We start from the raw sequence: 25205 nt of genomic DNA, 5'->3' as shown, positions 1-25205 counted from the left end.
AATGATTCGCTATATTTGACTTTTTCATTCTTCAAAGTCGGCTTTTTATTATTGTCTTCCTTATAAATAATTGCATTATTAGCTCTAAAAATATTTTCACTTTCTTCTATACTCTTCTGTACATTTAATTCTTTTTGTGATTTGTCAATTAATTCGTCTAAACACGATGGTTCTCCAATACTACATAACGATTGTACGTTCGATAAGCAAGAAGAACAAAAGCTTGACCATTCATTAATATTTTTACTCGTTTTACTATTAAAATAATTCTTCATTTTGAATCGTCTCGTGACGCAAGTGATAGAACCGGAAACGGAAGTTTCCGTAATAGAACCTAGAATAATTTTTGAATTTCATTTTCAGTTATTTTTAAACAAAATATTCTAGTAAAAAATAGAACAATTTTTCGATAAAGTGAAATTCGATTTATTAAAAATCATATTTTCATTATTCTTCACGATATACAAATCGTGAACTTGGAAGTTTTAAATGTACTCTTATCGATACATTTTTATTTTGTTGGAATAATAAAGTTTCGAGTTCTAATATCGCATGAAACTTGACCTTATTTTGCTTTACCAAAGAACAACGGACGTATTTCACCCTTACAAATCTATAATACAGTTTTCCAACGACAAAATAATTAAATTTTTTTCGAAAATCACGCAACGTAAAAAATGATACATTTCATAATTTACATTTTCTGTTGTCTGATACATCACTACAATCTAAGATCACGTGTATTTATGGAGCACCATTCACTCATACACCTAGAATGAATAATTAGTATTTGATATGATACAAATGTTACATGTTAATAGTTTTATATTTAAATCGGCAGTCATTGCTGGTCTCTATGACACTCCAACCGCATTGCATATTCATGTTACACCACAAATGAGGACTGTAAAAATCAGAAGAATATTAAAAACTATACAATTTGTAGCCCACATTATTCGTCTAATTATTTGATCCACAAATTTCTAATTGTGTCTAAATTTTTGTTGAACAAATTTTCTTCGAGCGGTATTATGTTGTTTTGAAATATAAGCAATTAGTACCATTCATTAATCAAGGAAACACTTTTGTGGTGTAACTAAGAAAGTGAATGGGAATTGTGTCGGCTCAGGTCCCCAAGTATCCTCCTATCTTTCAACTATTTACAAAATTTCATCTTGAACTCTCTCAGAAGTACTGAACAGTGAATTAAAAAAATATAGTTGTGTAGTTACCAATGTATATCAATCTTTACGATTTCATATTTTCATTTTACAAAAACATGTTGCACTTTTTTCACACATCTATTGCTGCATACTGCCATTGTTTGAAACTTTTTATGTAAATGAAATAAACGTAATTGAAATGAATGACGCGCTTCCACAATGTAACTTGTTAATTGTAAATAAAAATTTTGTTAAAGTTGTATTCTTTCCTTTGGCCTCCATTTATACGGATTATAAATTTTGCTACATATAGATAACACCAATTAACTTTTTCATCGCTCTTATGAACATTACATGTTCACAATCTTATCATCGTTTTCTTAATACAAATTTTAAAGTGTATCCTATTCTATCAATTACTTTTAACGAGATATTCTGCACATTTCGCAAATGTCATAACATGACAAAAATTTGTTTATGCTGGAAATATGTATGTGCACAAGTAATTAAATCTATAGTATTAAAAATGATATAGCTTAATGTGTGCATTATACTAAATTACTAACAGATCAGTATATTGAAATTATATACAAAATCATTTAATACACCTACAATATTCAGTGTGCTGAATATCTCATTAATGAACATTCTCAATTTATATAAAATATACTCATGATTTCAAATTTCGCTAAATCATGATCTTGAAAAATGTTTTCCATGATTTTTAGAAATTTGAAACAGCGTTTCCTACATACATTCTTGCTTTTCTTCTTTAGTTTTACCAATTCATATTTCATTTTACAATTTAACAGTAAAACAAGAAAATTATAATTATTTTTCATACACTACATAGACAAGTAGAAAATAAAACTAAATAATTACAATACTTTAAATAATTATTAATGTGAAGAATGGCTAGTAATAATATACAGCAATAACATAAAAAGCTCTTAATATTTCCCAGTCATATGAAATTATTATCTAGAAAAACAAAAATAATTTTTAAAGAAAAATTGCATGAAAATCTACAAAGAATTATTTTTTTAAATGCAATGTTCATATGCATACATATTTATCAATGATCAGCTTTTTTATATCAAAAATAAAATTTGGCTTTTGAGAAAGCAAATGGTTCATATGTTTGGTTACAAAAATAATAATTATAAATATTGTACAATTATTTACAACCATTACGAGAAACATATGCTGGATGTAATTCTATTTTTCCACAAAATATTTTGCACTCTGTCTCCCTTTTGGCTTTATACCTTCCTTCGCGTATACCAGATTAAAATAAGAGAAATAATTTTTATGTTGACATTGAGTTTGTTATTAAATACACAACAAACGTTATGCCTACATTGTTTGGATGGACAACCGCATCGTTGCCAAATAAATAAATGATTAAATCAGTTTCAATATGATTCAAAATCAATCACTATAACATGGCATATTAGTTTCAATTATAATTGAAGTTACACTTTTTCGTTAACCCTCCGATGTCAATATCGTGATGTATCGTATGTATATACACGCATAGTTATTTAAAAAATTCAATTATATAAAATACACATCAACTACCTTTGTATCACTTGTGAGATGTATAATAAAAGCTGACGATTTTTAAACAAATGTAAGTTAAAACATATTGCAATATTTTACAAGTTTGTACACTATACAAGCACCGAAGGGTTAAACTATTTCCACCTTATGTATGCTTGAACACCTTCTGTAAATAATGCATTCACATATAAACACACGTGATCTTAAAATGATTAAATTTAAAAAATCTTGATTTTGCATTTGGTTGAACTCTATTTTTAACAGCCATATCAGACGTATAGATTTTCACAATGAAATAAGTATTATTTCATTTTCTTGAAAAATGAGTGAAATACGTTATTATTCATTTATAGCATACTACATGTTCTATCATGTCGAATGATTTGACTATGTAATAATTACACGTGATTATCGATCATGTTATATTGCTAGAAAATTTCCTATAAATTCTTTGTATTCGGACAACTTGCACCAACATGATCTATGTAAAAGTAGTCATTTGATTATAAAATCATATTCCGTATAAAATAGTCGCTCGTATAAACATACTTTCTGTTTATGTATTGGTATTAATTATGTAATAAAATGCTATAAATTGTAATATTCATCGATGCATAATTGAAAATAATGCATGAAAATATTCTTATTATTTAAGCAATGTACGTTATAAAACGATTTCACTTCTTTTCTTTTTGAGCATATGCCTTGAATAAAATAAATATCAACAATGAAGAGCACGTATTATTATGTGATAACGGTTGGTGCATCACGTCCGGTACATTCTCGTATTTTACTGAACTCTAGTGCAATATTAACCAACGGTTTAAGAACTTCTTGAGCATCTTTCGTTAAAGACGCCGGATCATTTTCGTAACTATCAACATATACACGAATTGTCGCTCCAGAACTTCCTGTACCAGACAGACGATATATTATACGGGAACCATCTTCAAATAATATTCGTAATCCCTGTCGATATAAAATTGTATAAGAAATTTAAATTCTTATAGCAGAATTATCTTTCACTGTAAAATTATACAGTACCTGTTTACTAGCTTTGCTGGCATCAACAGGATCTACATAAGAATAATTGTCACCTAATTTTACAACGTATGTTTTACCTTCAGCTGTCAACTTTGTACCCACAAATTCGGGTTTTTGTATTGCTGTTTCAATTTGCTGCATCATTTTATTTGCCCCGTCAGATTCACAATTTTCATAATCATACCTGATACATAACAAATAATCAGTACATATTTAAGAGAAATATGAAAAAATACTCATCTATACTAGTTCAATCGTTATTAAAAAATGGACCTTGTAAAGAAGTTCCTTCCATATGTTTGCCAGTGATTTAATAATATTTCTTCTACAGGTTTTCCAAGGTTTGCAATTACACTAAGCCATGCAAGGCATGCCCATATTCCATCTTTTTCACGAATATGGTCAGAACCAGTACCAAAACTTTCTTCCCCACAAAGAGACAGATGCCCAGCATCCATTAAATTACCTATTAATACGACATTAATGATGAAACCTGCTATTAAGTGTAATTCTAATTAAAGTAAGAACATACCAAAATATTTCCAGCCTGTGGGTACTTCAAAAAGTTTAATGTTAGTTTTAGTTGCTACTCTATCTACAGCAGCACCTGTTGGCATAGATCTAGCAAACCCTTTAACACCAGTCTTCTTGAAATATGGTATTGAATTCAAATTAGCAGCTAATACTGCTAAGGAATCAGAAGGTGTAACAAAGAAAGCCTTTTTGCCTAATATCTAGAAGAACAACAATAAAAATAAGTTTATACTATTTTCTTCTCTATTATACCTAACTATAAATCTTATTTACCATATTCCTATCTCCATCCCCATCAAAAGCAGCACCAAAATCGTATGGACCATTTTTAATAGCATTTACTAAGTCTTTGGCATATGTTAAATTTGGATCAGGATGAAGTCCTCCAAAATCTTCTAATGGAGTTGCATTCACAATGCTTGAGTTATCAACACCTAATTCGTCACTAAATATTCGTTTTATATATGGTCCAGTAACTATAAAATGTTATGAAACTATGATAAAACAAATACCTTGAACAATTGAATAGATATCACAAATGAGGTATAGCTTTTCTACTTGTTTATTACCATGCTTCATTTCACAAGCATTATTATCAATAACATTGTAATCCTATTCTGTTCTGAACTGATAACTTAAAAACATTCAGAAGCTTGTATGTTATATAACAAAAATTTACATTGTTCAAGGCCTATACTATTCCTCATCTATGATATTACTTCAAAATTATTTAGAGAAACACACCTCCATTCATTCCGTTAATGAGAACCTTAAAAGGAGGTCGTTCATTACTTCCTTGAAGTAATTTTTTGATACTCGAAAAGTCAAAAATGTCTTTCATAAGCTCTAGATAGTCATTCACAGAGTCTATTATATCTACAGTAAATTGATTTCCATCAACCTGAATAATACTACTCTGTATTTTGTCTAAATCTATGTTTATATCAGAAGCAATCTTATAGCTTTTGAGCGACTTGGTAATCTCATAAATCTTATTTGTGACATGATCTGGAGCAGGGCCACCATTCTCACAATTGAATTTGATGCCAAAATCAGCATCTGGTCCACCAGGATTATGGGAAGCAGTCAGAACAATTCCACCTTGAGTTTTATATTTCCTAATTATGGTGGAAACTGCCGGAGTTGACAATATCCCATTCTGTCCAACTATCAGTTTCTTCACCTAAAGCATTTCAATAAGATATGTAAGACAGCTCTAAAATAAATTGGCTAAATTTGTGTAAACAAGATAAAAGACTACAAAACATCATTAACTGTGTAATGTGACCTTAAATCTTTCCACTGCTAGTAACAGTACAGTAGGACCTTGGTTAATCTTAAGAACCAATTCAAAACTGAAGTATTCTTTAAAATTAATTAAACTATAATTTAGTACAGTCCCAATATATACTGCATTCTTCAAATATAGTGACTTCGTGAAAATAGCAAGGCCTTAAATTCTCCATGCCTTCATAACAATAATTGTTTCTAAAGCAGGTCATAATACCTAAGAATGGTTCAAAAGTGGTATGTACATTTTTTTAAAATTCTAGAGCTGTGCTATCCAAATGAAAGCTCGTGAATCCTGTAGTGTCTAAGAAAGTAGATGTAGCCAAATAAAATATAGACTTGAACCAAGAGCAGAGCATGCCACTCAAGTAGATCTCACCTAAGTCACTGTATCTCGGGGGGGCAGTATACCCTTATCATTAATAATGTAGAACGTAGACAATCAAAGTTCTACTGTATATTTCAACGAAACCGAATACTAAGCGATAAAACTGATAAAACAAGAACTTACTCCATTCGCTGCCGCGATTCTGATAATTTTTCCAACTGCTTCCTTCCCATAATACCTTCCATCACCGCCCACGACCAACGTGCTACCGGGCAATTGATCACCAAGCGCTTCGAGTATCGCCTGAACGAAATTTTCCGTGTAATGTTCTTGCATAAACACCCGTACAGCTTTTCGCAATCCCGAGGTACCCGGCTTTTGCCCCTCGTAGACTCGTGTCTCCACGATTTTGCTCGTAACCGTACTCGACATGTCTCAAAAATACTACGGTTCACCACGAAGGGAACTGAAACAAAGAATAACCGTATCTAGAAGGAGCAGGTCCGATCTCAACGAGGATCTCAGTTCGTAGAAAAAAATTTCATAACAACGACCGTCGGTGTCTGCTAGCAGACTGAACTTTGTCTGCCAATGACACGCAAGGGCATGGGTCACCATCTTAAAAGATCGCGCCCGCGCTTTACTCAATCGTCTAATACATTAGAACTACCGAGGAGTCAAAATGACTGATTACTTCCTTTGTAGATTTTGTTCTTTGAGAACATTCTGATTTTTCTCCATTAATGGAGAATAAAAATAAGGAAATGTTTAAATGAATATTATTTTTTTGGTTTATGTGCTTTTCTTGGAAAACTCTAATTTTGGTGTCTACTTTAATAAGAATAGATATACATTGACCTAGGTAGTTCTAGAGATAATATCATTTCCTCGAGGGGAGAATAATATTCTTTTGAATGTTAAGCTGTATAACTACTTGATAATCGTGTGCACACATTCGATAGAGAATTTCAATGATTTAAAGTTCGCGATGACGTGTTGTTGATCTCGGTAGTGGACTTCCGCCCAATATGAACTATGTTAAATCCAAACTAGTAAAAATGCCAAATTAAACTTTGCCTTATCGCTACAACGTTAAATAAATAAACTTCGTACACAAGCTCTCGTCTAGAATGTTCTCATCTATGAAATGATTACCTTGTTTTGGTAACGTTTGTTAAACAAACTTGAACAAAAATGAAAATATCATTTTAAAATAATGACCCATTTCTCCTACTTTATTATTTTTGTTGTAGACATAACGCAAGAAAAGTTATATCGTGTCAAGGTCAGATAAATTATTCTCATTTATTTGAATTATTTCATTCAAATTTAACAACAAATAATCTTATCATAGGAACAACAATCGTTTGGTTATATTCAATTAAACTGATAGTTGTTTCAATATTACATTTAATCAAATAAGAAGATGTATTATTTAAATAATAATGCTGAAGCTTGTTGACAAATATTTGTCTCTTTTGTTACAAAAATGTAACATCTCTTTTGTTACAAAGATTCTATTTTGCATAAACTTCCACAGTCAACTTATCAGCAAAGAAACTGATTTTCGCATTGATAGCTTTTTTCGACTCATCGAGGGTGACAATGATAAAAGATTGTGGCGTCTGAAAATGGTTTAAAAATGGCCTAATACAGGCCATGGGATTAAAGTTAAGAATCTAGTAGAAGGTTACCGAGACTAAACTAATCTTTGTCTTATGTTTTGTACAATTCAAGGCATTATTATGTACAAAAAGATTCCAGAGACATCACGGAAGAAGTGTACATTCAAACGAAAAAATATTCTATTACGTCAGTCGTGCTAGTTATATCTTATTGCTTGATATATGCTTTGATAATTCTCGTTTTTGAGGGTGCACGAAGATACGGGAAAACACTCGTGTAAAATCACACACGATCGTCGACGACCAATCGTTTATTGTGCCGAGCAGTATTAACAACGAAGAAAATCGAGGAGGAGGGATCTTGTCACGTCAAGGATGTCTGATATAAGTACCGCGGGTTTACAAAACAGCTAGTTAGTTGTTCAAAACAAGTTTTCCGGAAGTTTCAATTGTGAGAGTGTATTCTAACTGAAACTACAGTTTTAAGGATGTTTCACTTTTTTTGTTTACTTATTTTGTTCGTTTGCTCTATAATATTATTATAAATGTTTCATTAAATAGTTAGTATAAAGTACTTTTATGCGAAAACAGTTCACACATTAAGTAAGTAAATTTTGAAATAGTTGACAATACTATGTACAACATCTATTCTGCTTAAATAATCTATTATTTTACCATAATAGTCACATTTGTTTGACATGAGAATAAGTTGAAAATACAATGCATAAGTTAAAGAATGATTGGAACAGTGACACGCAACGTGACAGTGGATCAGAAAGTGCTCCATTACTTTCTTCTGAATCGCATACCAGCATGGATTTTGCTATATTTCCAGATTCTGAAACAAGCGATTTGGAGTCTACTTCTACAAATAAATACTTCAAGTACTAATTTCTGTTTTATTCTATTCTATTCCCCGTTAAATGTAATGATACTTGCTGGCAAATTTGCTACTAATCATAGTTAATAGTACTATTGACAATAAATGTTTAACATAGGTGTTTTTTTATAGGTATGGTAGTTTAGAAGCTTCTAGTTTTAGTTCTACTGTCACTGTAATACCAAAAAGACCCCCACCCCTTAGTCAAGATCATGTCTTAGTTACACCTCTGTCATTAAGTACCTCTTGTCCACTGAATGTAACACAAGACAGTTGTTATGAAATTCATAATACAGACTTGGTGAGAATACCACAAATTATATAAATATTGCATGTTATAAGTAGGATGTGTTTATGAGTATCAAGGTTGAATAGCTTATAAATGTTGTATAACATATAAATATAGATATACAAATTGTTATATGTTTGTTTAGTTAACTTTATAAAATATTTATATAAAAGTACTCTTTTTTTTGAGAACATTATCTTATGTCTGAAGATAAAGATTGACTATTTTGTATGGATATTTGAGTACTGTTATTATATTAATTTTAAAAGATATTTGTCACTTCTTCTTTGACAGATATTTCATAGTGAAATCTATGAAGCAAATAATAGACAATATGTGTTGAATGATTTCGCAAGCAAATATTTGTCTGAGTCTTATTCATTGAAACAAGAAACTATAAGCTCTACATGTAAGGATACTAAATCAAAACAAAGCTCCTTGGTCACTGTGTAAGTAATATTAAAAACAAAATTCTATTATGTTAACTAAAGTCATTATGATTATTTACATTGGATATTTCTAGAATTTATACATTCTATATTTTGTTGACTAAGTAAAATATATATATATGAATATAGTTTTTGTTATGGCATAATGTACTATTAATTACAAATTATTATCAGCTATCATGTTATCATAAAGAAAGAGTTCTGGGTCATTTCTCTTAGTACTATGTTCAGAAATCTAATCACATTCATAAATTTTTTGTTATCTGCCAGCAGATGTTATTTTTAGTAAGTCGATGACGAGAGAAAAATGAAATCTTGCATCAGAAGTGCTCGCATGTATTTTAAACATACTGATGTTTCCTTTGTACTAAAGATCATCTTTCTTGTCTCTTATCTTGCCTAGTAAATTATATGTCATGGCAAAGAAAAATTCTATATAATAAGTGCAAAATCATACCTATGATTTATCTACACAAATAGAAAAATAACAGTAGATACTATACATTTATAAACAAACATATAAATCATATTTTTAATATTTTTTTTGTAATGTTTAACACAAGCAAGATCTGAGTAAAGCATTTGAACTTTATTTATTAAAACAGTAAGTGAAAAATTCACTTAAAATTTAAAGTTACTCACCAATTTGTTTAAAAATTTCTTGTCAGAACTCGGTGAAACAGTTAAATATCAAAAGTTGCAATAATTCGAGATATTATGTTTTCACAGTATTAAAATTCACTTTTATTAATTATTCATATATTATTATAATAATCATTCGTTTCCATATCTTAAAGACACGCACCGATGTATTATTTTATAAAAAAGTATGGAACATAAAATTACATGTGTGGTACATTTCGGTATTGTTTAACTCGGAATAAGTTTAGAATTTCTATGGACCAATGCGTGTTTTTAAGATATGGAAACGAACGAGAATACGAGGCGAATGCGGTTACCGGTCGCTCACGTTTCGACAACCCATCGGGTGGTTGTATTTGCTGCACGGTATATTCACATTAGAAGGGGTTAGTGCTCTGTCGGTTGCCTGGGCAACAGACGACCACCCGAAAGGTCAATGCCCGTAGCCAGCACCTAACCAGCTGTACCAGGCACTATTGGTCCTTCCATTCCATTTTCACCTCAGCTATCCTTGTCCTTGCGTTTCCTTGACTTCCAATAAAGAAAAACTTAATACACATACTTTATGATGTCTTCCCCATTATCCCCACTTTTATATGTACTTCTTTTTTTTCGATTTTAGGTCCTTTACGAATAATGTCGTTCTCTGTTTCACATTTGAATTCAAAATTTAAAAAAAAGACAAAAAAATAAGTTGATGATTTGACGACGTCCTAAATCTTTATATATTTGCAGGTTTTCGATATGGAATACTATATTAGGTTCATCTTTGTTAACAATACCATGGGGTATTCAAATGGCTGGTTTTTTCCCTGGGATTATTCTTGTACTTGTAATGAGCGGTCTATGTTTATATACTGCATACTGTCTTCTTGTTGTACATAAATATTATGGTTCGGAATCATTTATTTTTTATGCATAATATAATAAAGTATAAGTATTGATATAATAATTATAAATATTTGTTATTTAAGGTGGATACAAGGGTATAGAGGTGATTCAATTGAGTCGGATATATCTGAATAAATGGGCAGAATATATTGCTAAAATGTTCAGTATTACTGTTTTACTGGGGGCAATTATTGCTTACTGGGTATTGATGTCCAACTTTTTATACAATTCTGTTAATTTCATACATGATAGTATAGTTGGAACAAATCAACAATCTGAGATTAATAATTCCTCTCATCCATCGGAAGGTATATTGCTGTGTTAACAGTCTACATGGGATAATTTACAATAGTACAACTAAGAAGTAATTTTCCTTGTAGTATTGTGCCCAAAAGAAATGACTAATATTACAAATGTAATTCATGATTATAATTCTTTGGGGCCAATTTGGGACTTGTATAGGACAGTTCCACTCTTTCTTGCTTTATTAATATTTCCACTTTTGAATTTTAATAATCCTACTTTCTTTACGAAATTCAATTCTCTTGGTAAGTAAAGAATACCGTGTCATCGCCCGTTAACGACGTCAATATAAATTTTCTGTTAAAATGATATTTTTTTACAGGAACTGCATCGATTATGTATTTAATTGTATTTGTCTTAATTAAATCTATATCATGGGGCATAAACATGGATGAAACAGATTGGGAAAACAGCTGGACAGTGAAATCTTCATTTCCTGCTCTTTCTGGTACATTAGCTATGTCATTTTTCATTCATAATATCATAATTACTGTAATGCAAAATAACCACGATCAAAGTAAAAATGTAAGTAACTTTAACTTCGTTATAAATTACATGTATATTATATTTATATTATTATAAAAAATTCAATTCACTTATTATAGGGAAGAGACCTTTCAATAGCATATCTTCTTGTTATGGTAACTTATATGATAGTAGGTGTATTGTTTTATGTATGCTTTCCACTCAAGAAATCGTGTATCGAGGACGTAAGTAATACAAAGTATTTACTACACTGCTCGCATCCTAAAAGTAATATAAACTAAATAATATTCTTTTTTTTTTTTAGAATTTTTTGAACAACTTTCAAAAATGGAGTGGCCTAACTGTAGGTGCTCGCATCGTTTTACTTTTTCAATTGTTAACAGTTTACCCATTGCTTGCATACATGCTTCGAATGCTGTTGCTCTCATCGATATGGAAAACGTTCAATATAGGCTGTGTTATTATAGTTAATGTTATTCTGGTATCTGTATGCATTTTATTTGCAGTTTTTGTACCATACATTGGTACAATAATACGATATACAGGTGCCTTGAGTGGCTTCATCTATGTCTTTACCTTACCCAGTTTGTTGTATTTAGCAATTTTGAGGCAGCAGAAAAAGATGACTGTATTCTGTACACTTTTGCACATAAGTATACCAATATTTGGCTTTTTGAATTTGTTGGCTCAGTTTTTCATTACAGAATCATGAATGTGTTCAATATGTATTTTAAAACAATACAATATGAACACTCTTGCTCTCTAATAATACAGTATACAATTAAGAAGTAAGTGATGCATTTATATGTGTTTATGTGACTGTGCTAAAATGTTTAAGTGAATAATGTTATATCTTTTTTGTATGTGTGTGTGCAAAATGATTCAGTCTAGTAGTGAATGTTAAAGTACCTTGATCATGTACATATTACAAAACAAAGTATGTATTTTTGTTATACTGCAATATTTTCATATGAAAGTATTTAAAATAATGTTATATATATAACATAAAAGATTATTTATTCATTAATTTGCTATAAAAAGATTTATTATGTGTCATATAATCATAATAATTCATGCTATGCTTCATTTAGCATAATTTATTTATGACTATGTAACATTTATAATAATAAATACACTAACTCACACCTAACTATGATTTTGAGTCCTTCTAGGTACTTTATAGATCCAAACAGTGTCAAGTCCTTCGCCAACCTTGTTAATTGCACGCATATTAGGAAGTGGAAACCTACAAGTAACTACAAAACATTCTTTTTGCAACTCTGTTAAGATTTTTTTTTCTATATCTGGCATCTGCAAAGACACAGCATAAATTACATTTAGTCATTAAAAAAATATCATCCATTTTAGTATTTCTTGAGCACAAGAGGAAATACTACAAACATACAGGTAACTAGTTGCCACAATAAGAAAAACTTACCATCTGGTCAACACCAAATAAGACAATGTTATCATACTTGCTCAAATTATGTTTCCACAGATTTTGTTTTATAAAAGTTGTCTGTGACGATAATCCTGTACTTAAAGCTTTTAACTTAGAGTACCATACCAGCCAAGGATTTAATTCAATTCCATAAGCTTTAAAACCAGTTTTTGCTGCTTCAAAAACCTGTTCACAGAACATTAATCTTGCAAAATGCATACTAATAAATTACATTTTCGCAATTATGTAAAAGTTTAAATTAATTACTATACGTCCATCCCCGCTTCCCAAGTCAATTAATGATCCAGATCTTCCAGTTAAAGCTTTGAATATATTATCTACTTGTTCTGTCGTAGCTGGTACATAAGGCAAACATATCCTGCGAAATGCAGGACTTACGAACGGAATACATATTATACTAATAGCTGTGGCAAGACCTCCTAAAAAGTATAGCACACATTATTGACAAAATAATTAATATAATGTCATTTAACAATGCACGATCATTTATTATTACCAAAGATAAGAAATAAAAACGAGAAATTTCGTAATAAGGTTTTGCGTCTGAATTTCGAAACACGAGAAGTATCGTGAATGGTTTTTAAATATTAAATTTCATTACCTGTTGTCCCAAGAAGATAAAAGCAAAGTCTTTTCCTTTGTTGTACTATGCTGGGCTTACTACTTTCATTCAAAATATAATTCAAGTCGTTAACCTCTGCTAATTAAAATGACACTCTATTAAAACGATTAAATATCGAAGAAAATTACTTCGATAGTAACAACAAATTATTTATAATCTACAATTAATGAACCTTACACATTTTGCGCTGTTAGTGCCTGTCAGTAAACCAAAGAAAAAACTTTTTTCACTTCGTTTGGCGACATGTGACCCACATGGACAATATCTCAATAATTTCAAATGATATTTTCCGTTCCACAATTTAGTTGCGATATATATATATTAGGCCCCACTACAAATGCATCCTGTACTGACCAATCACATGCATTTAAAAGAACCTGTGATTGGTTAAAATCGACGAGCATGTGTGTAGTTGCATTCTTCATACGTCGCCGAGTAACAAAAAATTTGAGCGCCATATTCAAAAAAGAAGTTTTCTAAGGAATAAGAATATAATTTAGATCACACATTTAAGAGAAAAAGAGAAGAAAGGAACAAAAATTACTGACTTTATAACTGTTTGGAAAGGAGTATCATACATCTTTAAAAATTGATTAACAGAAATATCAAAAATTTTTGAAATAAATGCAAAATGTTTGAACTCTTCACGAACACCAACTTTGTAAAACTCCAAATTCACTAGACATTATTTACTACGTATTGTTTCCCTAGGTTCCAGCAAATGGCGATACGATTTTCTTGAGTGGGGCAATCTTAATCTTAATTCCTGATCGTGATCCATCGAGGTCTAAATTATTTTTCGCTGTCGTACGGGCTGTGTCGTTCCGTATCTTGCGTTGTTTCCTCAGTGACGTTTCTTTGATATTCTTCTATATATTGTTGATGAATTCGTACGCGATTTTTCTTCGTTACGTTCTTAACGAAAGTATTTTTTCCGTGAATATAATCTAATAAAAAAATTTCTACTTGTTTACGACAAAAGCTACTAAGATGCCGGTATTTCATACGAAAACTATAGAAAGTATTCTTGAACCTGTAGCGCAGCAGGTAATGCAGTTTTTTATTTATTACATTTGAGAGAGATAACACTCACAGATGCTTCGAAAAATACCGACTTGTTTTGTTCGTTTAAAGGGTGGAATTGACAATTAACACGTCATTTTCGAAAGAATTGTTTACTCACGATACGATGTATGCAATGCATCGCATCTTTCGATGGACGTTTATAAATAGTCAGATTGTATACATTAGCAATCTGTCAGATAATTAATCTTTTGAATGAGAAATATCAAGTACACAATTTTTTTTTTCACAGAATAAATTTATTTATGATGCTCAATTTTATATCTTTATTAATTGTTATGAATGGTTGCATTGATCATGAGTCAAATTTACCAAGTGACTTGTACATCTTTATATAGAACTATGACATCATTCTACAAATATAGGGCAGGGATACTAAATTCATCTTTAGGTCCAAATGCTTACAGCTATGAAACTTAATCCCTTCCTATGTTAAAATATGAAATGAACTATATTAATTACCAGAGATCAGAGTATTTCCAAAAAAGGACATGCTGGAACTGTCTGTCATCACATCATCCCACACATTACACTTAGAGAAATATCAATGTTTTATCAATCAGATGGCCTTTTAAATATGTTAATGGCTTTATTTCAATATCAATCCAAAGCTAGAATTATTAAATATATTTAAAATCTGAAATTCAGTAGATGTATTTAATTATGAGTAAAACACTTTTAATTGATTAAAATTTAAGTAATCAAAAGTGTTGACATTTCAAGTAAATATTTAAATTAAATATGTATATTCTAAATAATTTTTCTATTCTTAAATTTGATGTTGTTCAAACTGAGTTATTTAAAAATCAAAAAATTAGACCTTCTATAATAACTTTTTATATCAAATAAATTTTGTATTTTTCTCATTATTTTATTATTTGTTAAATATTAATATTGATTTGGTTATCAACATGTTATATGTTGCAAACAAACAATAAAATTATAATGTTTAAATATTTTTCAACTGAAACTAATGCTTGTATACATATGACATTAGGTTTCAAGACTTGTTATTCTTCATGAAGAAGCTGAAGATGGAAATGCAATGCCTGATTTGGGCAGGCCTGTACAGGCAGTTAGTATGGCGGTAGCAAACCTTGTAAAGGTAAGCTAAAATATAAAAAAAGAAAATTCTGTACTTAGAAATGATTTCTTCTTTACTTAAATTTCTTATTAATACACAGGTTGGTAAGGAAACAATAAATTCTTCTGATGATGCTTTGCTGAAACAAGACATGCCTGCTGCATTACAACGTGTGGAAGGAGCTTCTCGCCTCTTGGAGGAAGCATCAGCTATGTTGAAACAGGATCCATATTCTGGACCAGCTAGGTATTTTAAATAATCAAATTTTAGAGAATAATAATTTGAAAATGCAATTCAGTTTTTATAATAGAGTAGAATAATTAACGGTTTAATCTACTTTAATAATTTTCTGTATCTATTTAGGAAAAAGCTTATAGAAGGTTCACGTGGTATTCTACAAGGTACTAGTTCATTATTGCTCTGCTTTGATGAAAGTGAAGTACGCAAGATTATTAGAGAATGTAAGAGAGTATTAGATTACTTGGCGGTAGCAGAAGTTATTGAGACCATGGAAGACCTAGTACACTTTCTTAAGAATTTAAGTCCTTGTCTCAGCAAAGTATCAAAGGAAGTAAGCGCTCGTGAAAAAGAGCTGACTCATCAAGTGCATAGAGAGATTCTTGTACGCTGCTTAGAGCAGGTAAAAATGAAGAAATATTGTATAATACATGTACCAGAAACAGTATTAATAGATATTTGATAAATTTAAATAATATTGTTATACCGTAGGTAAAAACACTCGCGCCGATTCTTATCTGCTCTATGAAAATTTTTATTCATATTATCTCCCAAGGAGGTAAAGGAGCAGAAGAAGCAGCTGAAAATCGTAATTATCTATCTGGCCGAATGTCAGACGAATTAAATGAAATTATTAGAGTATTACAATTGACGACATACGACGAAGAAGAGTGGGATGCTGATCAATTGACTGTAAGCACTTTAGAAAAAGAAGAAAGAAACAATTATAGGGAACATATTTTATGCTTTCATCGGTTTTAGGTGTTGAAAAAAGCACAGAGTGCCATAGAATCTAGAGTACGAGCAGCTTACGACTGGTTAGACGATGGATTTGCTTTACGGGGTGGAATAGGAGAAAAGAGTCTTCGTCAAATAGTCGAACAAGCGCAGCGCTTAGCCGAGAGGTATCTTCCTCCCTCGCAAGCAGAGCCATTATCGAAATTAACATCACAGATTGTTACGATGACCAATGCTCTCTGTGAATTGCGACAGAACGAAAAAGGTAGAATATCAAGAATTGTGATTCCCTTATTTTACTAACATTTTTATTTATTACTTACGCGCAAACTAAACTATCACTGTCGCATACTAATGACTAATTTAATACCTTCATTTTAAAAGGAACTACACCACAAGCAGAGGCGTTAGCACGCGGTATAAAAGAAAAGATGAATGAACTTCGCAGCTCTATCGCCTCCGCTATAGTTGCTGCTGATAAATCTGGGACCACACAAACTGCCCACACGGTCGCGGGTCGTTTGGAACAAGCTAACAAATGGCTTCTGAATCCTCAACACGATGACAAGGGACTCGGCCAGAGAGCTATAGCTTTGATCATACACGAAGGGAAAAAGGTAAGGTAGTAGTGTTAAACATTTAAAATCCTTTCGTATCGATTACGTAGGTACGGTATAGCAATAAATACAAAAGGCTTATTATTCAACTTTAATAATTTGAATGCCGCAAATGGAAAGAATCAACAACACGTAGCAAGCGTAAGTTACGTGTAACATTTCGAATTGCTCTAACAATATTTAATTATGTTGTTGGTAACGTGATGTTTATATGCAATTCGATTCTAATCCGTCCCATGTTTATTAGTTGGTTTATACTCTAAATAATAGGTTGCCGAGGGTTTACCAGGCATACATAAAGCAGAGATTTTGCAATTGTGCGACGAAGTTGACAATCTCTCTCATCAACTTGGAGATCTGTGCGCTCACGGTCAAGGGAATACTCCTCGGGCACAAGACATTGCTCGACAATTGTCACATAAGTTGTATGAGTTAAAGAATAGAATACAACAAGCCGTTGTCTCCAGAGTGGTCGAAGATTTTATCGATATAACAACACCGCTGAAACAGTTCACGGATGCTGTGCTGGCTCCAGAAGGCACTCCAGGACGCGATCAAAACTTTAATGATAAAACACATGCTCTTCAAACATTCTCTAACAGGGCAGCGAAGACTGCCAGAATGGTAGCTGCTGGTGGTACGTATAAAAATAATAATTTTCCCATAATATTAGGTTGTACCTAAATGTTAGCACTATTGCGAATGTCTATATAAATATTCACAAAAAGAGAGACACACAAAAATAATTCAGAAATAGCTTAAACTCAACATGAACTCAGACATTTGCCTCTCATCTTTTTGAAATGAATATTTACTATGATGAAATTTCAGGAAGCGGAGGGAACAAGAAACTAGCAGAAGCATTGGCTGCGAGTGCTTCGCAAGTCGAATCTTTAACGCCACAATTAATAAATGCTGGACGAATTCGAATGACGTATCCGGATAGCAAAGCAGCAGATGAACATTTTGAAAACTTGCGACAACAATATGCAGAAATAATGCAGAGAGCACGAGCATTGTGCGATGAAGCAACTGACAGTGGAGATTTTATTAGAACTTCTGAGGAACAGATGCAGAAGCATTCGTTCCTCTGCGAAGAAGCTATTGCCAAATGCCATCCTCAAAAAATGGTTGATAATACCGCTGCCATTGCCAGATTGGCCAATCGAGTAATACTTGTAGCGAAACAAGAAAGTGATAACAGTGAAGATCCTGCGTTTATTCAAAGGGTGAACCATGCTACCGATATTCTTCAAAACAGTGAGTAATATATGATCATCCTACAGTATTCTCGTGATAAAAAATTTATATAAATGTTGTGCATAGGTGTTGCTCCAATGGTTCAGGATGCGAAATTAGTAGCAATTAATATAAATGACGGTACTGCAGTTTCTCGTTGGAGAGAAAGCAATCGAGCAGTGAGTATATTAACGATTAAAGTTTTAAGTGTCCATATTATGTAGTTTTATCCATTACATTTTTACTATCACTTGTTATAGCTTTTATCCAACGTTGGACAAGTCCGTAAAGCTATCGTGGTGCAACCTGATGTAATACCTCCGCCAGAGATATCGCAATTGCATCTTAATGATGGTAAGTAGGCAGATGTTTTCCTGTATATTTTAAACTCTTTCATGTTGTGTAAAAAATGGCACTGTGAGCGTAAATCTCTTCGAAAATGGTTTTCCATCGTGTTTCAAGTACCCAAGTAGTATATCTAATAATTTAAAGAATTATTTAACATCAATTTTCTTAGGAGAAATTAAATTTTCTCATAAAATAAAAATCTTTATTCCAGAACAATTGCCAACTCGTCAATATAATTACTTCACAAATAAAGGTATTATATATTTGCATGATGATGGTTTATGCATGATTAATTATCATATTGTATCAATAAAAATTCATTTTTATCAATTTATTTAATACGTAGAAAGAAGAGATAACAATAGCGTTTTAAACAAGAAAAATTATAATTAATACAGAAGTCATATCACACTTTAAACGTAGAACATGTAGATATTCTATCTCTCAGTTGGTGAAATAGAATACTTCGAAAAATTCTTTTATTTTATATAATTTTTAATTTCTAAAAAAAGTTTGAATGTTTGTAAATATTCCTTTGAATACCAGTTGGTGAACCCTTAAGAAATCAGCCATCGCCAAGCAATTTATGTCTCATCAGTCCTACTCTGAACACAAATAAAACCCACCGTTCTATCAGTCCATTACCAAAGTGGGCACGTGAAGGTATTTACTATTATTCAAAAGAAATGAAAATGGACCTATAAGTCTCAGAAGCAATATTCTAAATATAAAGATATGAAATTAATTATTTTTTTTATCAGGAGATAACCCTGATCTCCTATATCAAGAACTGGCTTCTGACAACGAGTTAGAAAAATCAGTTCACGATGGAGGTAATTTCAAATTAGTATTTTTCGGGTCTGAAAATTACAATTGTTTAGTGTTCAAAATTTCATATGAAAAAAGCATGCATAAATTAAAATCAAAGCTGTTATCAATTTGATTATTACTCCTGGGTTTATATTTTATTGAATGAATAAAATATTATTTATGGGTATTATCTTATATTAAATTAGAAAAATTATGTTTTTAATTATTCACGGAATTACTTTATAAAATTACAAAAATATTTAACAATTTTCTTTTGAAACTATAAATCAGTACATTAATCAAATTCATTACTCTGCAGTTCATTCCATTTTTACATTAATTTCTTATTGGAGTTTATATTTGTTCAATTTCATATGATATTGAACTAATTATACGAAGTTCAATTTCATTATTAATGATGTTTTCAGCGTACTGTGAATGCTCTTAACAAAGTGTTTCATTTTAGTAATACATTACTTACACATCATGAGTGTCATATTTCTTGATTGCATGCATACTAAAATATGTTTTGCATTAATATGTCATTTAAACGATTTAACGATGTTTCTGTATGTTTATTGCTGCGTGGAATGATAGGCTATTACTATGATTATGACAATGATGATGGTAATTATAAAATTCCTGCATTTATCCTTATATGTATGTTATGTTAAATATTTACTACTGTAAAATGCAATGTCTGAATTGGAAAAATAGTTCGTTATCTGGGCAATGAATTTGACATTTTATATTTGGAGACAAAATTATTATAATCAATTTTAATTATTTTACACAGAAGTTGCTCCTCCACGACCACCATTACCTGGTGGAGATATTCCACCTCCGCGACCTCCACCACCAGAAACAGATGACGAAGATGAAATGTTTATGCATGCACCACAGCCTAATCAGCCTATAATGGTATATTGAAATTAATCAACGTTTCAAGTATTTTAGGAAAATTTTAAAAATCATTCTAATAAAATTTCAGATGGCTGCTCATGGTTTGCACCAAGAAGTACGACAGTGGTCAAGCAAAGATAATGATATTATTGCAGCTGCAAAGAAAATGGCTAAATTGATGGGTAGATTATCAGGTTTAGTTAGAGGAGAAGGTGGCAATAAACGTGATCTGATTGCCTGTGCTAAAGCCATTGCAGAAGCTTCTCAAGAAGTAACTCGTCTAGCTAAAGAACTTGCTAGAGAATGTACTGACAAACGTATTCGTACAGTAAGTACATAATTCACTACTTTTACATGTTTTGCTACATTATTTTACATGCTTTTCCTACATCATTTTTTATCTGTTTTTTAGAATCTTCTTCAAGTCTGCGAACGTATACCTACTATAGGTACACAACTGAAAATACTATCAACAGTGAAAGCTACAATGCTGGGCGCTCAAGGTACAGTACATAGAAATTCAGATATTCTTCTTCTTACTATGATATATATTTCATAGAATAATATATATTTTATTCTATAAGAAATGGATATCGGGGAGTATATTTTAAAATTTTTAAGCAATTATTAAAAGGGGAACAATTATTAATAGAATTTTTTATACATAGAGACGCTCCCCACCTGGGAAGAGTTGATGCTTTATGGTAAAAAGTTGATAAATTATGCTTGGTGTCTTACATGATTCTTTATAGCATTTACTTTGTTTAATTTTTGGAACATTCCATGTTTCCGCACTTGCATTCAATGCATGCATATTTTAGTTTTCCCTATAAAGAATTGAGAAAAAATTTTGCGGATAATACTCCAGATCGAAAATAAAAATATAAGTAAGAATGGATAAATAATTGTGATATTTAGAAGTAAATTGAATGTTTTCTTATTTGTTGAGATTATCAAATTTATAATCTGGCATTGTTTTTTAATCTTTGAATTTTCAAACTAATTTCTGATTTAAACTTTAAATGGTTTGCGGTTGATATGCCTCTCTGCTCATCACGGTGTAGACGAATTGATTGGCTGCAGTAAGTTTACTATGAGATAAATATAGATTAGGATAAATAATATGTGAAAAGTAATGTTGTGTACATACAAATATACGTAAGAAACAACATTATATTCATAAAATACATTTCATCTATAATTTTGTATTTGTTCAAATTAGTCTACTGCCAAACAAAGTGGTTCACTTTCGTATTATTAAAATGTTCCTTATATCATTCATCTCATTGATATATAGCATAATATAAGTGTAGTTGAGATTTTTCCCTTATGCATGATTTTCTGATTGATACATACTATATTTTCCCTTTTATATCCAAAACTGTTATAAATGTATAAAAATTGTTAGTATTTATATTTTGCATGCCGTATGACGTAGTTTTCTCTGTAAATGATAGATTTATGTAGACTCGAGTTCCCATACACATTTGCAAAAAGTATGTTCACTCCCACAACACGTTAACTTGTGTATATGTATTTTGAAATTTTCATTTCAATTTGATTTACCAATAGTATTGTGTATATCGCACAATTTAGTAATAGAAACAAATACCGTACGAATTCTGTACAAATTATATTTGACTCATTTTTATTCTAAGTTTTAAATTTACCTGATACTGAAATGTTATACTTGAAAACAGGTACAGAAGAAGATCAAGAAGCAACAGACATGCTTGTCGGAAATGCTCAGAACCTTATGCAGAGCGTGAAAGAAACCGTTCGTGCAGCAGAATGCGCAAGCATAAAAATACGCACTGCTTCTGGAATGAAATTACGTTGGGTCCGACGTCAGCCTTGGTATCAGTATTAAACAAAATGTTGCAATAATGAAAGTGAATTAGGGCAGATGGGTAAGACTTCCTAATATTAGATTAAACTTTTTGAATAACTGATTCCACATAGAATATTTGAAAGAAGAAAGTTTTCTAATGATTTAATTTTCCTTACTCTTTTATGGCCAACTTGGAAAGTTGGAGGAACACAAGGAGAATTAAATATATTTAAAATGAAATATATTAAAAACGCCTGAATTACGAGCATCATAAGTAATAGCCTAAATATAAACATAATCGTATAATAATTTATATTTATGCACATACAGACAAATAATATATTCATTAGGTAAAAGTTATAGTTCATAACTTAATGAGCTAGTGATCGACATTAGGAAAGTATTTTAGATATATTGATGAAAAACATCTCAATTATTACAGAATAATCTAAAAAGTATTTTTAGACAACATATTTAATAGCCTATCTCCCTCTCTTGGTCTTATTAAAAGATGAAAGTTAAGTAGAGGTGATAGAGCTTATGCCTTATACAAATTACCAATTTGCTATATATTTGTATACGTACTTTGCAGTAAGTGTACTTCACATACATACGTAATGATCTTAATATTGGCACAATTAATAGAATGAAAAATTGTTATGACTATATATTTATTAAAATGCAATTGATCTTGTAACAGTACGATGTATTTTTGCAAAAGGGAAAATGCGCGAATATAATTTTAATAGGTGCTGTTTACCACAACATATACATGTAGGGGTCTTAACATGCAATATTATGATAAGAAAATCTATTTTTATAAGTTTTATCTATACATAATCGTCTCCTTTAGAGAATTTACATAGTTGTCTTTGTATTCTTTTTTTTTCTTTTTTTTTTTCAAACTGGTGCTATATACGTGCAATACAAATAGGAGATATTGCAGGATAATGTAAGAGTGAGCAATGTTAAACCAAATATGTGGAATCGATTTTGTAATGTACTTTTAAGTATCGTAGGCAATACTAAGTATAAAAAATAAATCATGACAAAATTGGAATGTTTATAATACATACTATTAATTTTGGTAAAATAGCTTCAAATAGTTTTGTGTATCAACTATTTATAATAAAGACTAATTTTTATTATATAATACAGGTATAAAAGTTTGCGGAATATTACTTTGTATTGTAATAACATTATGTACACGAGTTGAGCTTAAGAATTAATAAAATTAGAAAAAATACTAACTTTGTCAAGATCATCAACATTCCAGAGGATCCCTTTTCATTGTATGTAATCCCGAGGGAGCTGTAGCTCCAGGCATTTTATTCTTTGGTATCTTTCCAGGTCTTAAATAAGGATTGTCTATTGCATCTTGTTGTGTCGCGGTTTCCCCATTTTGTTCATTATCTTCATTTTGACCTTTCATACCTATAAATACAATACATTTCATGAAAACTGATTTTCAAACTTTAAGTATAATTAAATAAACTGTAGGAAGAACAAACCTTCCTCCGACTCTTCTATTTCTTGTTCCTTTTTCTTTTTAACCGGACTTGGTTCAAAATGAAAATCTTGATCTGCTTCAAATACTTGGTCTTGTGGAAGAAGTGCAGACAGATAACTAGGAAATTGAGGCTTACATGCTATTACTGAAAATATGAAATATATTCTCTTGTATGTAATTAAATATACACAAATCATACAAATGTCATAATTTAAAATAATTCACTTACATGGAAACATACTATTATCCTCTGTCAAGAACAAACTATGTGTTTCCCCAGTTTTTGCAATAAATCTTGTTAAAGCTCTTTCAATATCACGCTTTTGCGTTGCTGCTTTTTCTCTTATTGCTTCATATTCTGTCACTGGCTGTTTGTGTGTCTGTTCATAAATAAGTTCACATAAGTAAAAAAAAGTACTCTACAACTTTTATATTGAATAAATTCTGTAGAGAAACTAAAAATACCAATGCATGTATAAATAATTATGATCATTGATTTATACTTGAATATCAGTAACTATACTTTACCGGTGTCCTAATATATGCATGTGGATCAGGAAAGGGTGGTAAATAACTCGGTATATGAGCCGGATGACTTTGTTTCACTCCAGCCTGTAAAATATTCAATTGCTTTGATTGAGTTTGTTGCTGAAGCGGTGGTAAAACTGTTCTATTCAATCTTTTCCCATAAGATTCTAAATTATCCAATTTCACACCCATATTTATCAATGCTACTACAACATCTGCAATCAGTGGTTCCGTTCTACCAGACAGTTCGCAATAATTCCTTGCAGATTCTCCAACCTCTACAATGACTGTCAACAATTCACATACATTTTTATAAATTAATAAAATAAATGGAGAAAACATTTTGTCATGAAATAGAGGAAAGAACAGAAAAAATAATACACTTATAGGAAATTCTATACTATTTACATAAATAATTCAATAAGGAGCTTAGGAGTATCGATTTCGATTTAAGTTCTTACAAGATTGTAGCATCTCTGTAAGAGTTTCTACAGCTTGTTTCTCGCAGGTGTCATAACCACACTCCACTAAAATACTACAAACTACATGATTTAATATTTTCCTACGCGTATTTGTTGTTTGAATATCCATGTTGTCTAACATAAACATTAAGCTAACATCACTAACGTAATATGATAGAACTACACCGAACGTTGCGCCCTCCTACGTAAAATTTTAGAAACAAAGATAAACAGTCATATACAGG

The 25205-nt window shown here is 30.9% G+C and overlaps 5 protein-coding genes across 20 annotated transcripts; 2 read left to right on the top strand and 3 right to left on the bottom strand.

Moving 5' to 3' along the window:
- Positions 1-205: 205 nt before the first annotated feature.
- On the bottom strand, positions 206-9904 carry Pgm1 (phosphoglucose mutase 1). 3 transcript variants are annotated; one of them, XM_076385803.1, is made up of 8 exons: positions 6106-6489; positions 5049-5487; positions 4578-4780; positions 4303-4504; positions 4044-4236; positions 3771-3954; positions 3543-3695; positions 206-334 (listed from the first exon to the last, which is right to left on the bottom strand). In XM_076385803.1, exons 1-8 carry the CDS (start codon positions 6352-6354, stop codon positions 272-274), a joined length of 1686 nt encoding a protein of 561 aa, XP_076241918.1. In that variant the 5' UTR covers positions 6355-6489; the 3' UTR covers positions 206-271. The 3 variants fall into 3 exon arrangements, with proteins under 3 accessions (XP_076241918.1, XP_076241917.1, XP_076241916.1); XM_076385802.1 differs by lacking the exon at positions 206-334 and adding an exon at positions 9808-9904 and having other exon boundaries at positions 412-3695; positions 6106-6388; XM_076385801.1 differs by lacking the exon at positions 206-334 and having other exon boundaries at positions 412-3695.
- LOC143183952 (sodium-coupled neutral amino acid transporter 9 homolog) lies at positions 7826-12564 on the top strand. Of its 3 annotated transcripts, none has more exons than XM_076385798.1 (10): positions 7826-8150; positions 8231-8431; positions 8560-8728; positions 9011-9165; positions 10543-10700; positions 10782-11006; positions 11079-11246; positions 11324-11526; positions 11607-11711; positions 11792-12564. In XM_076385798.1, the coding sequence occupies exons 2-10, from the start codon at positions 8268-8270 to the stop codon at positions 12197-12199; spliced, it is 1755 nt and encodes a 584-aa protein (XP_076241913.1). In that variant the 5' UTR covers positions 7826-8150; positions 8231-8267; the 3' UTR covers positions 12200-12564. The 3 variants fall into 3 exon arrangements, with proteins under 3 accessions (XP_076241913.1, XP_076241915.1, XP_076241914.1); XM_076385799.1 differs by having other exon boundaries at positions 7866-7935; XM_076385800.1 differs by lacking the exons at positions 8560-8728; positions 9011-9165.
- On the bottom strand, positions 12488-13956 carry LOC143183955 (ATP synthase subunit C lysine N-methyltransferase). Its single transcript, XM_076385807.1, has 5 exons — positions 13749-13956; positions 13551-13649; positions 13196-13368; positions 12926-13114; positions 12488-12798 (listed from the first exon to the last, which is right to left on the bottom strand). Exons 1-5 carry the CDS (start codon positions 13750-13752, stop codon positions 12634-12636), a joined length of 630 nt encoding a protein of 209 aa, XP_076241922.1. The 5' UTR covers positions 13753-13956; the 3' UTR covers positions 12488-12633.
- Positions 13957-14335: 379 nt separating this feature from the next.
- Vinc (vinculin) lies at positions 14336-23637 on the top strand. 10 transcript variants are annotated; one of them, XM_076384667.1, is made up of 22 exons: positions 14336-14618; positions 15652-15759; positions 15839-15984; positions 16102-16378; positions 16468-16668; positions 16738-16978; positions 17098-17330; positions 17451-17471; positions 17601-17967; positions 18162-18590; positions 18657-18748; positions 18830-18923; positions 19129-19170; positions 19464-19580; positions 19679-19750; positions 20325-20354; positions 20524-20648; positions 20719-20958; positions 21043-21133; positions 21299-21334; positions 21695-21712; positions 22331-23637. In XM_076384667.1, the coding sequence occupies exons 1-22, from the start codon at positions 14562-14564 to the stop codon at positions 22498-22500; spliced, it is 3207 nt and encodes a 1068-aa protein (XP_076240782.1). In that variant the 5' UTR covers positions 14336-14561; the 3' UTR covers positions 22501-23637. The 10 variants fall into 10 exon arrangements, with proteins under 10 accessions (XP_076240782.1, XP_076240785.1, XP_076240783.1 ...); XM_076384670.1 differs by lacking the exon at positions 20325-20354; XM_076384668.1 differs by lacking the exon at positions 21695-21712.
- Positions 20500-25163, bottom strand: Taf8 (TBP-associated factor 8). 3 transcript variants are annotated; one of them, XM_076384689.1, is made up of 6 exons: positions 24961-25162; positions 24500-24786; positions 24201-24351; positions 23973-24116; positions 23713-23895; positions 20500-20640 (listed from the first exon to the last, which is right to left on the bottom strand). In XM_076384689.1, the coding sequence occupies exons 1-5, from the start codon at positions 25106-25108 to the stop codon at positions 23726-23728; spliced, it is 900 nt and encodes a 299-aa protein (XP_076240804.1). In that variant the 5' UTR covers positions 25109-25162; the 3' UTR covers positions 20500-20640; positions 23713-23725. The 3 variants fall into 3 exon arrangements, with proteins under 3 accessions (XP_076240804.1, XP_076240805.1, XP_076240803.1); XM_076384690.1 differs by lacking the exon at positions 20500-20640 and adding an exon at positions 21394-21457 and having other exon boundaries at positions 24961-25163; XM_076384688.1 differs by lacking the exon at positions 20500-20640 and having other exon boundaries at positions 23339-23895; positions 24961-25159.
- Between the last annotated feature and the right edge of the window lie 42 nt (positions 25164-25205).

Source organism: Calliopsis andreniformis, chromosome 9, assembly GCF_051401765.1.
Source record: "Calliopsis andreniformis isolate RMS-2024a chromosome 9, iyCalAndr_principal, whole genome shotgun sequence".
Classification (NCBI taxonomy): Eukaryota; Metazoa; Arthropoda; class Insecta; order Hymenoptera; family Andrenidae; genus Calliopsis; species Calliopsis andreniformis.
This window is presented reverse-complemented; position numbering and strand designations above follow the sequence as displayed.

Bases quoted from the DNA above. Each gene is read 5' to 3' on its own strand.
- LOC143183955 (XM_076385807.1), bottom strand. The intron at 13,369-13,550 runs GTAATGAAATTT...TATACTTTTTAG, and splicing joins TTATCTTCTTGGGACAACAG to GAGGTCTTGCCACAGCTATT. The intron at 13,115-13,195 runs GTAATTAATTTA...TTCTGTGAACAG, and splicing joins GAAGCGGGGATGGACGTATA to GTTTTTGAAGCAGCAAAAAC.
- Vinc (XM_076384667.1), top strand. From the start codon at position 14,562: ATGCCGGTATTTCATACGAAAACTATAGAAAGTATTCTTGAACCTGTA. The intron at 16,379-16,467 runs GTAAAAATGAAG...GTTATACCGTAG, and splicing joins TTGTACGCTGCTTAGAGCAG to GTAAAAACACTCGCGCCGAT. The intron at 18,591-18,656 runs GTGAGTAATATA...TGTTGTGCATAG, and splicing joins TACCGATATTCTTCAAAACA to GTGTTGCTCCAATGGTTCAG.
- Pgm1 (XM_076385802.1), bottom strand. From the start codon at position 6,354: ATGTCGAGTACGGTTACGAGCAAAATCGTGGAGACACGAGTCTACGAG. The intron at 4,237-4,302 runs GTATGTTCTTAC...TCGTATTAATAG, and splicing joins CACAGGCTGGAAATATTTTG to GTAATTTAATGGATGCTGGG. The intron at 3,955-4,043 runs GTCCATTTTTTA...GTTATGTATCAG, and splicing joins GGAAGGAACTTCTTTACAAG to GTATGATTATGAAAATTGTG.
- LOC143183952 (XM_076385798.1), top strand. From the start codon at position 8,268: ATGCATAAGTTAAAGAATGATTGGAACAGTGACACGCAACGTGACAGT. The intron at 8,432-8,559 runs GTACTAATTTCT...GTTTTTTTATAG, and splicing joins TCTACAAATAAATACTTCAA to GTATGGTAGTTTAGAAGCTT. The intron at 11,007-11,078 runs GTATATTGCTGT...TTTTCCTTGTAG, and splicing joins TTCCTCTCATCCATCGGAAG to TATTGTGCCCAAAAGAAATG.
- Taf8 (XM_076384690.1), bottom strand. From the start codon at position 25,108: ATGTTTATGTTAGACAACATGGATATTCAAACAACAAATACGCGTAGG. The intron at 24,787-24,960 runs GTAAGAACTTAA...AATTGTTGACAG, and splicing joins TACAGAGATGCTACAATCTT to TCATTGTAGAGGTTGGAGAA. The intron at 24,117-24,200 runs GTAAGTGAATTA...TCATATTTTCAG, and splicing joins GGATAATAGTATGTTTCCAT to TAATAGCATGTAAGCCTCAA.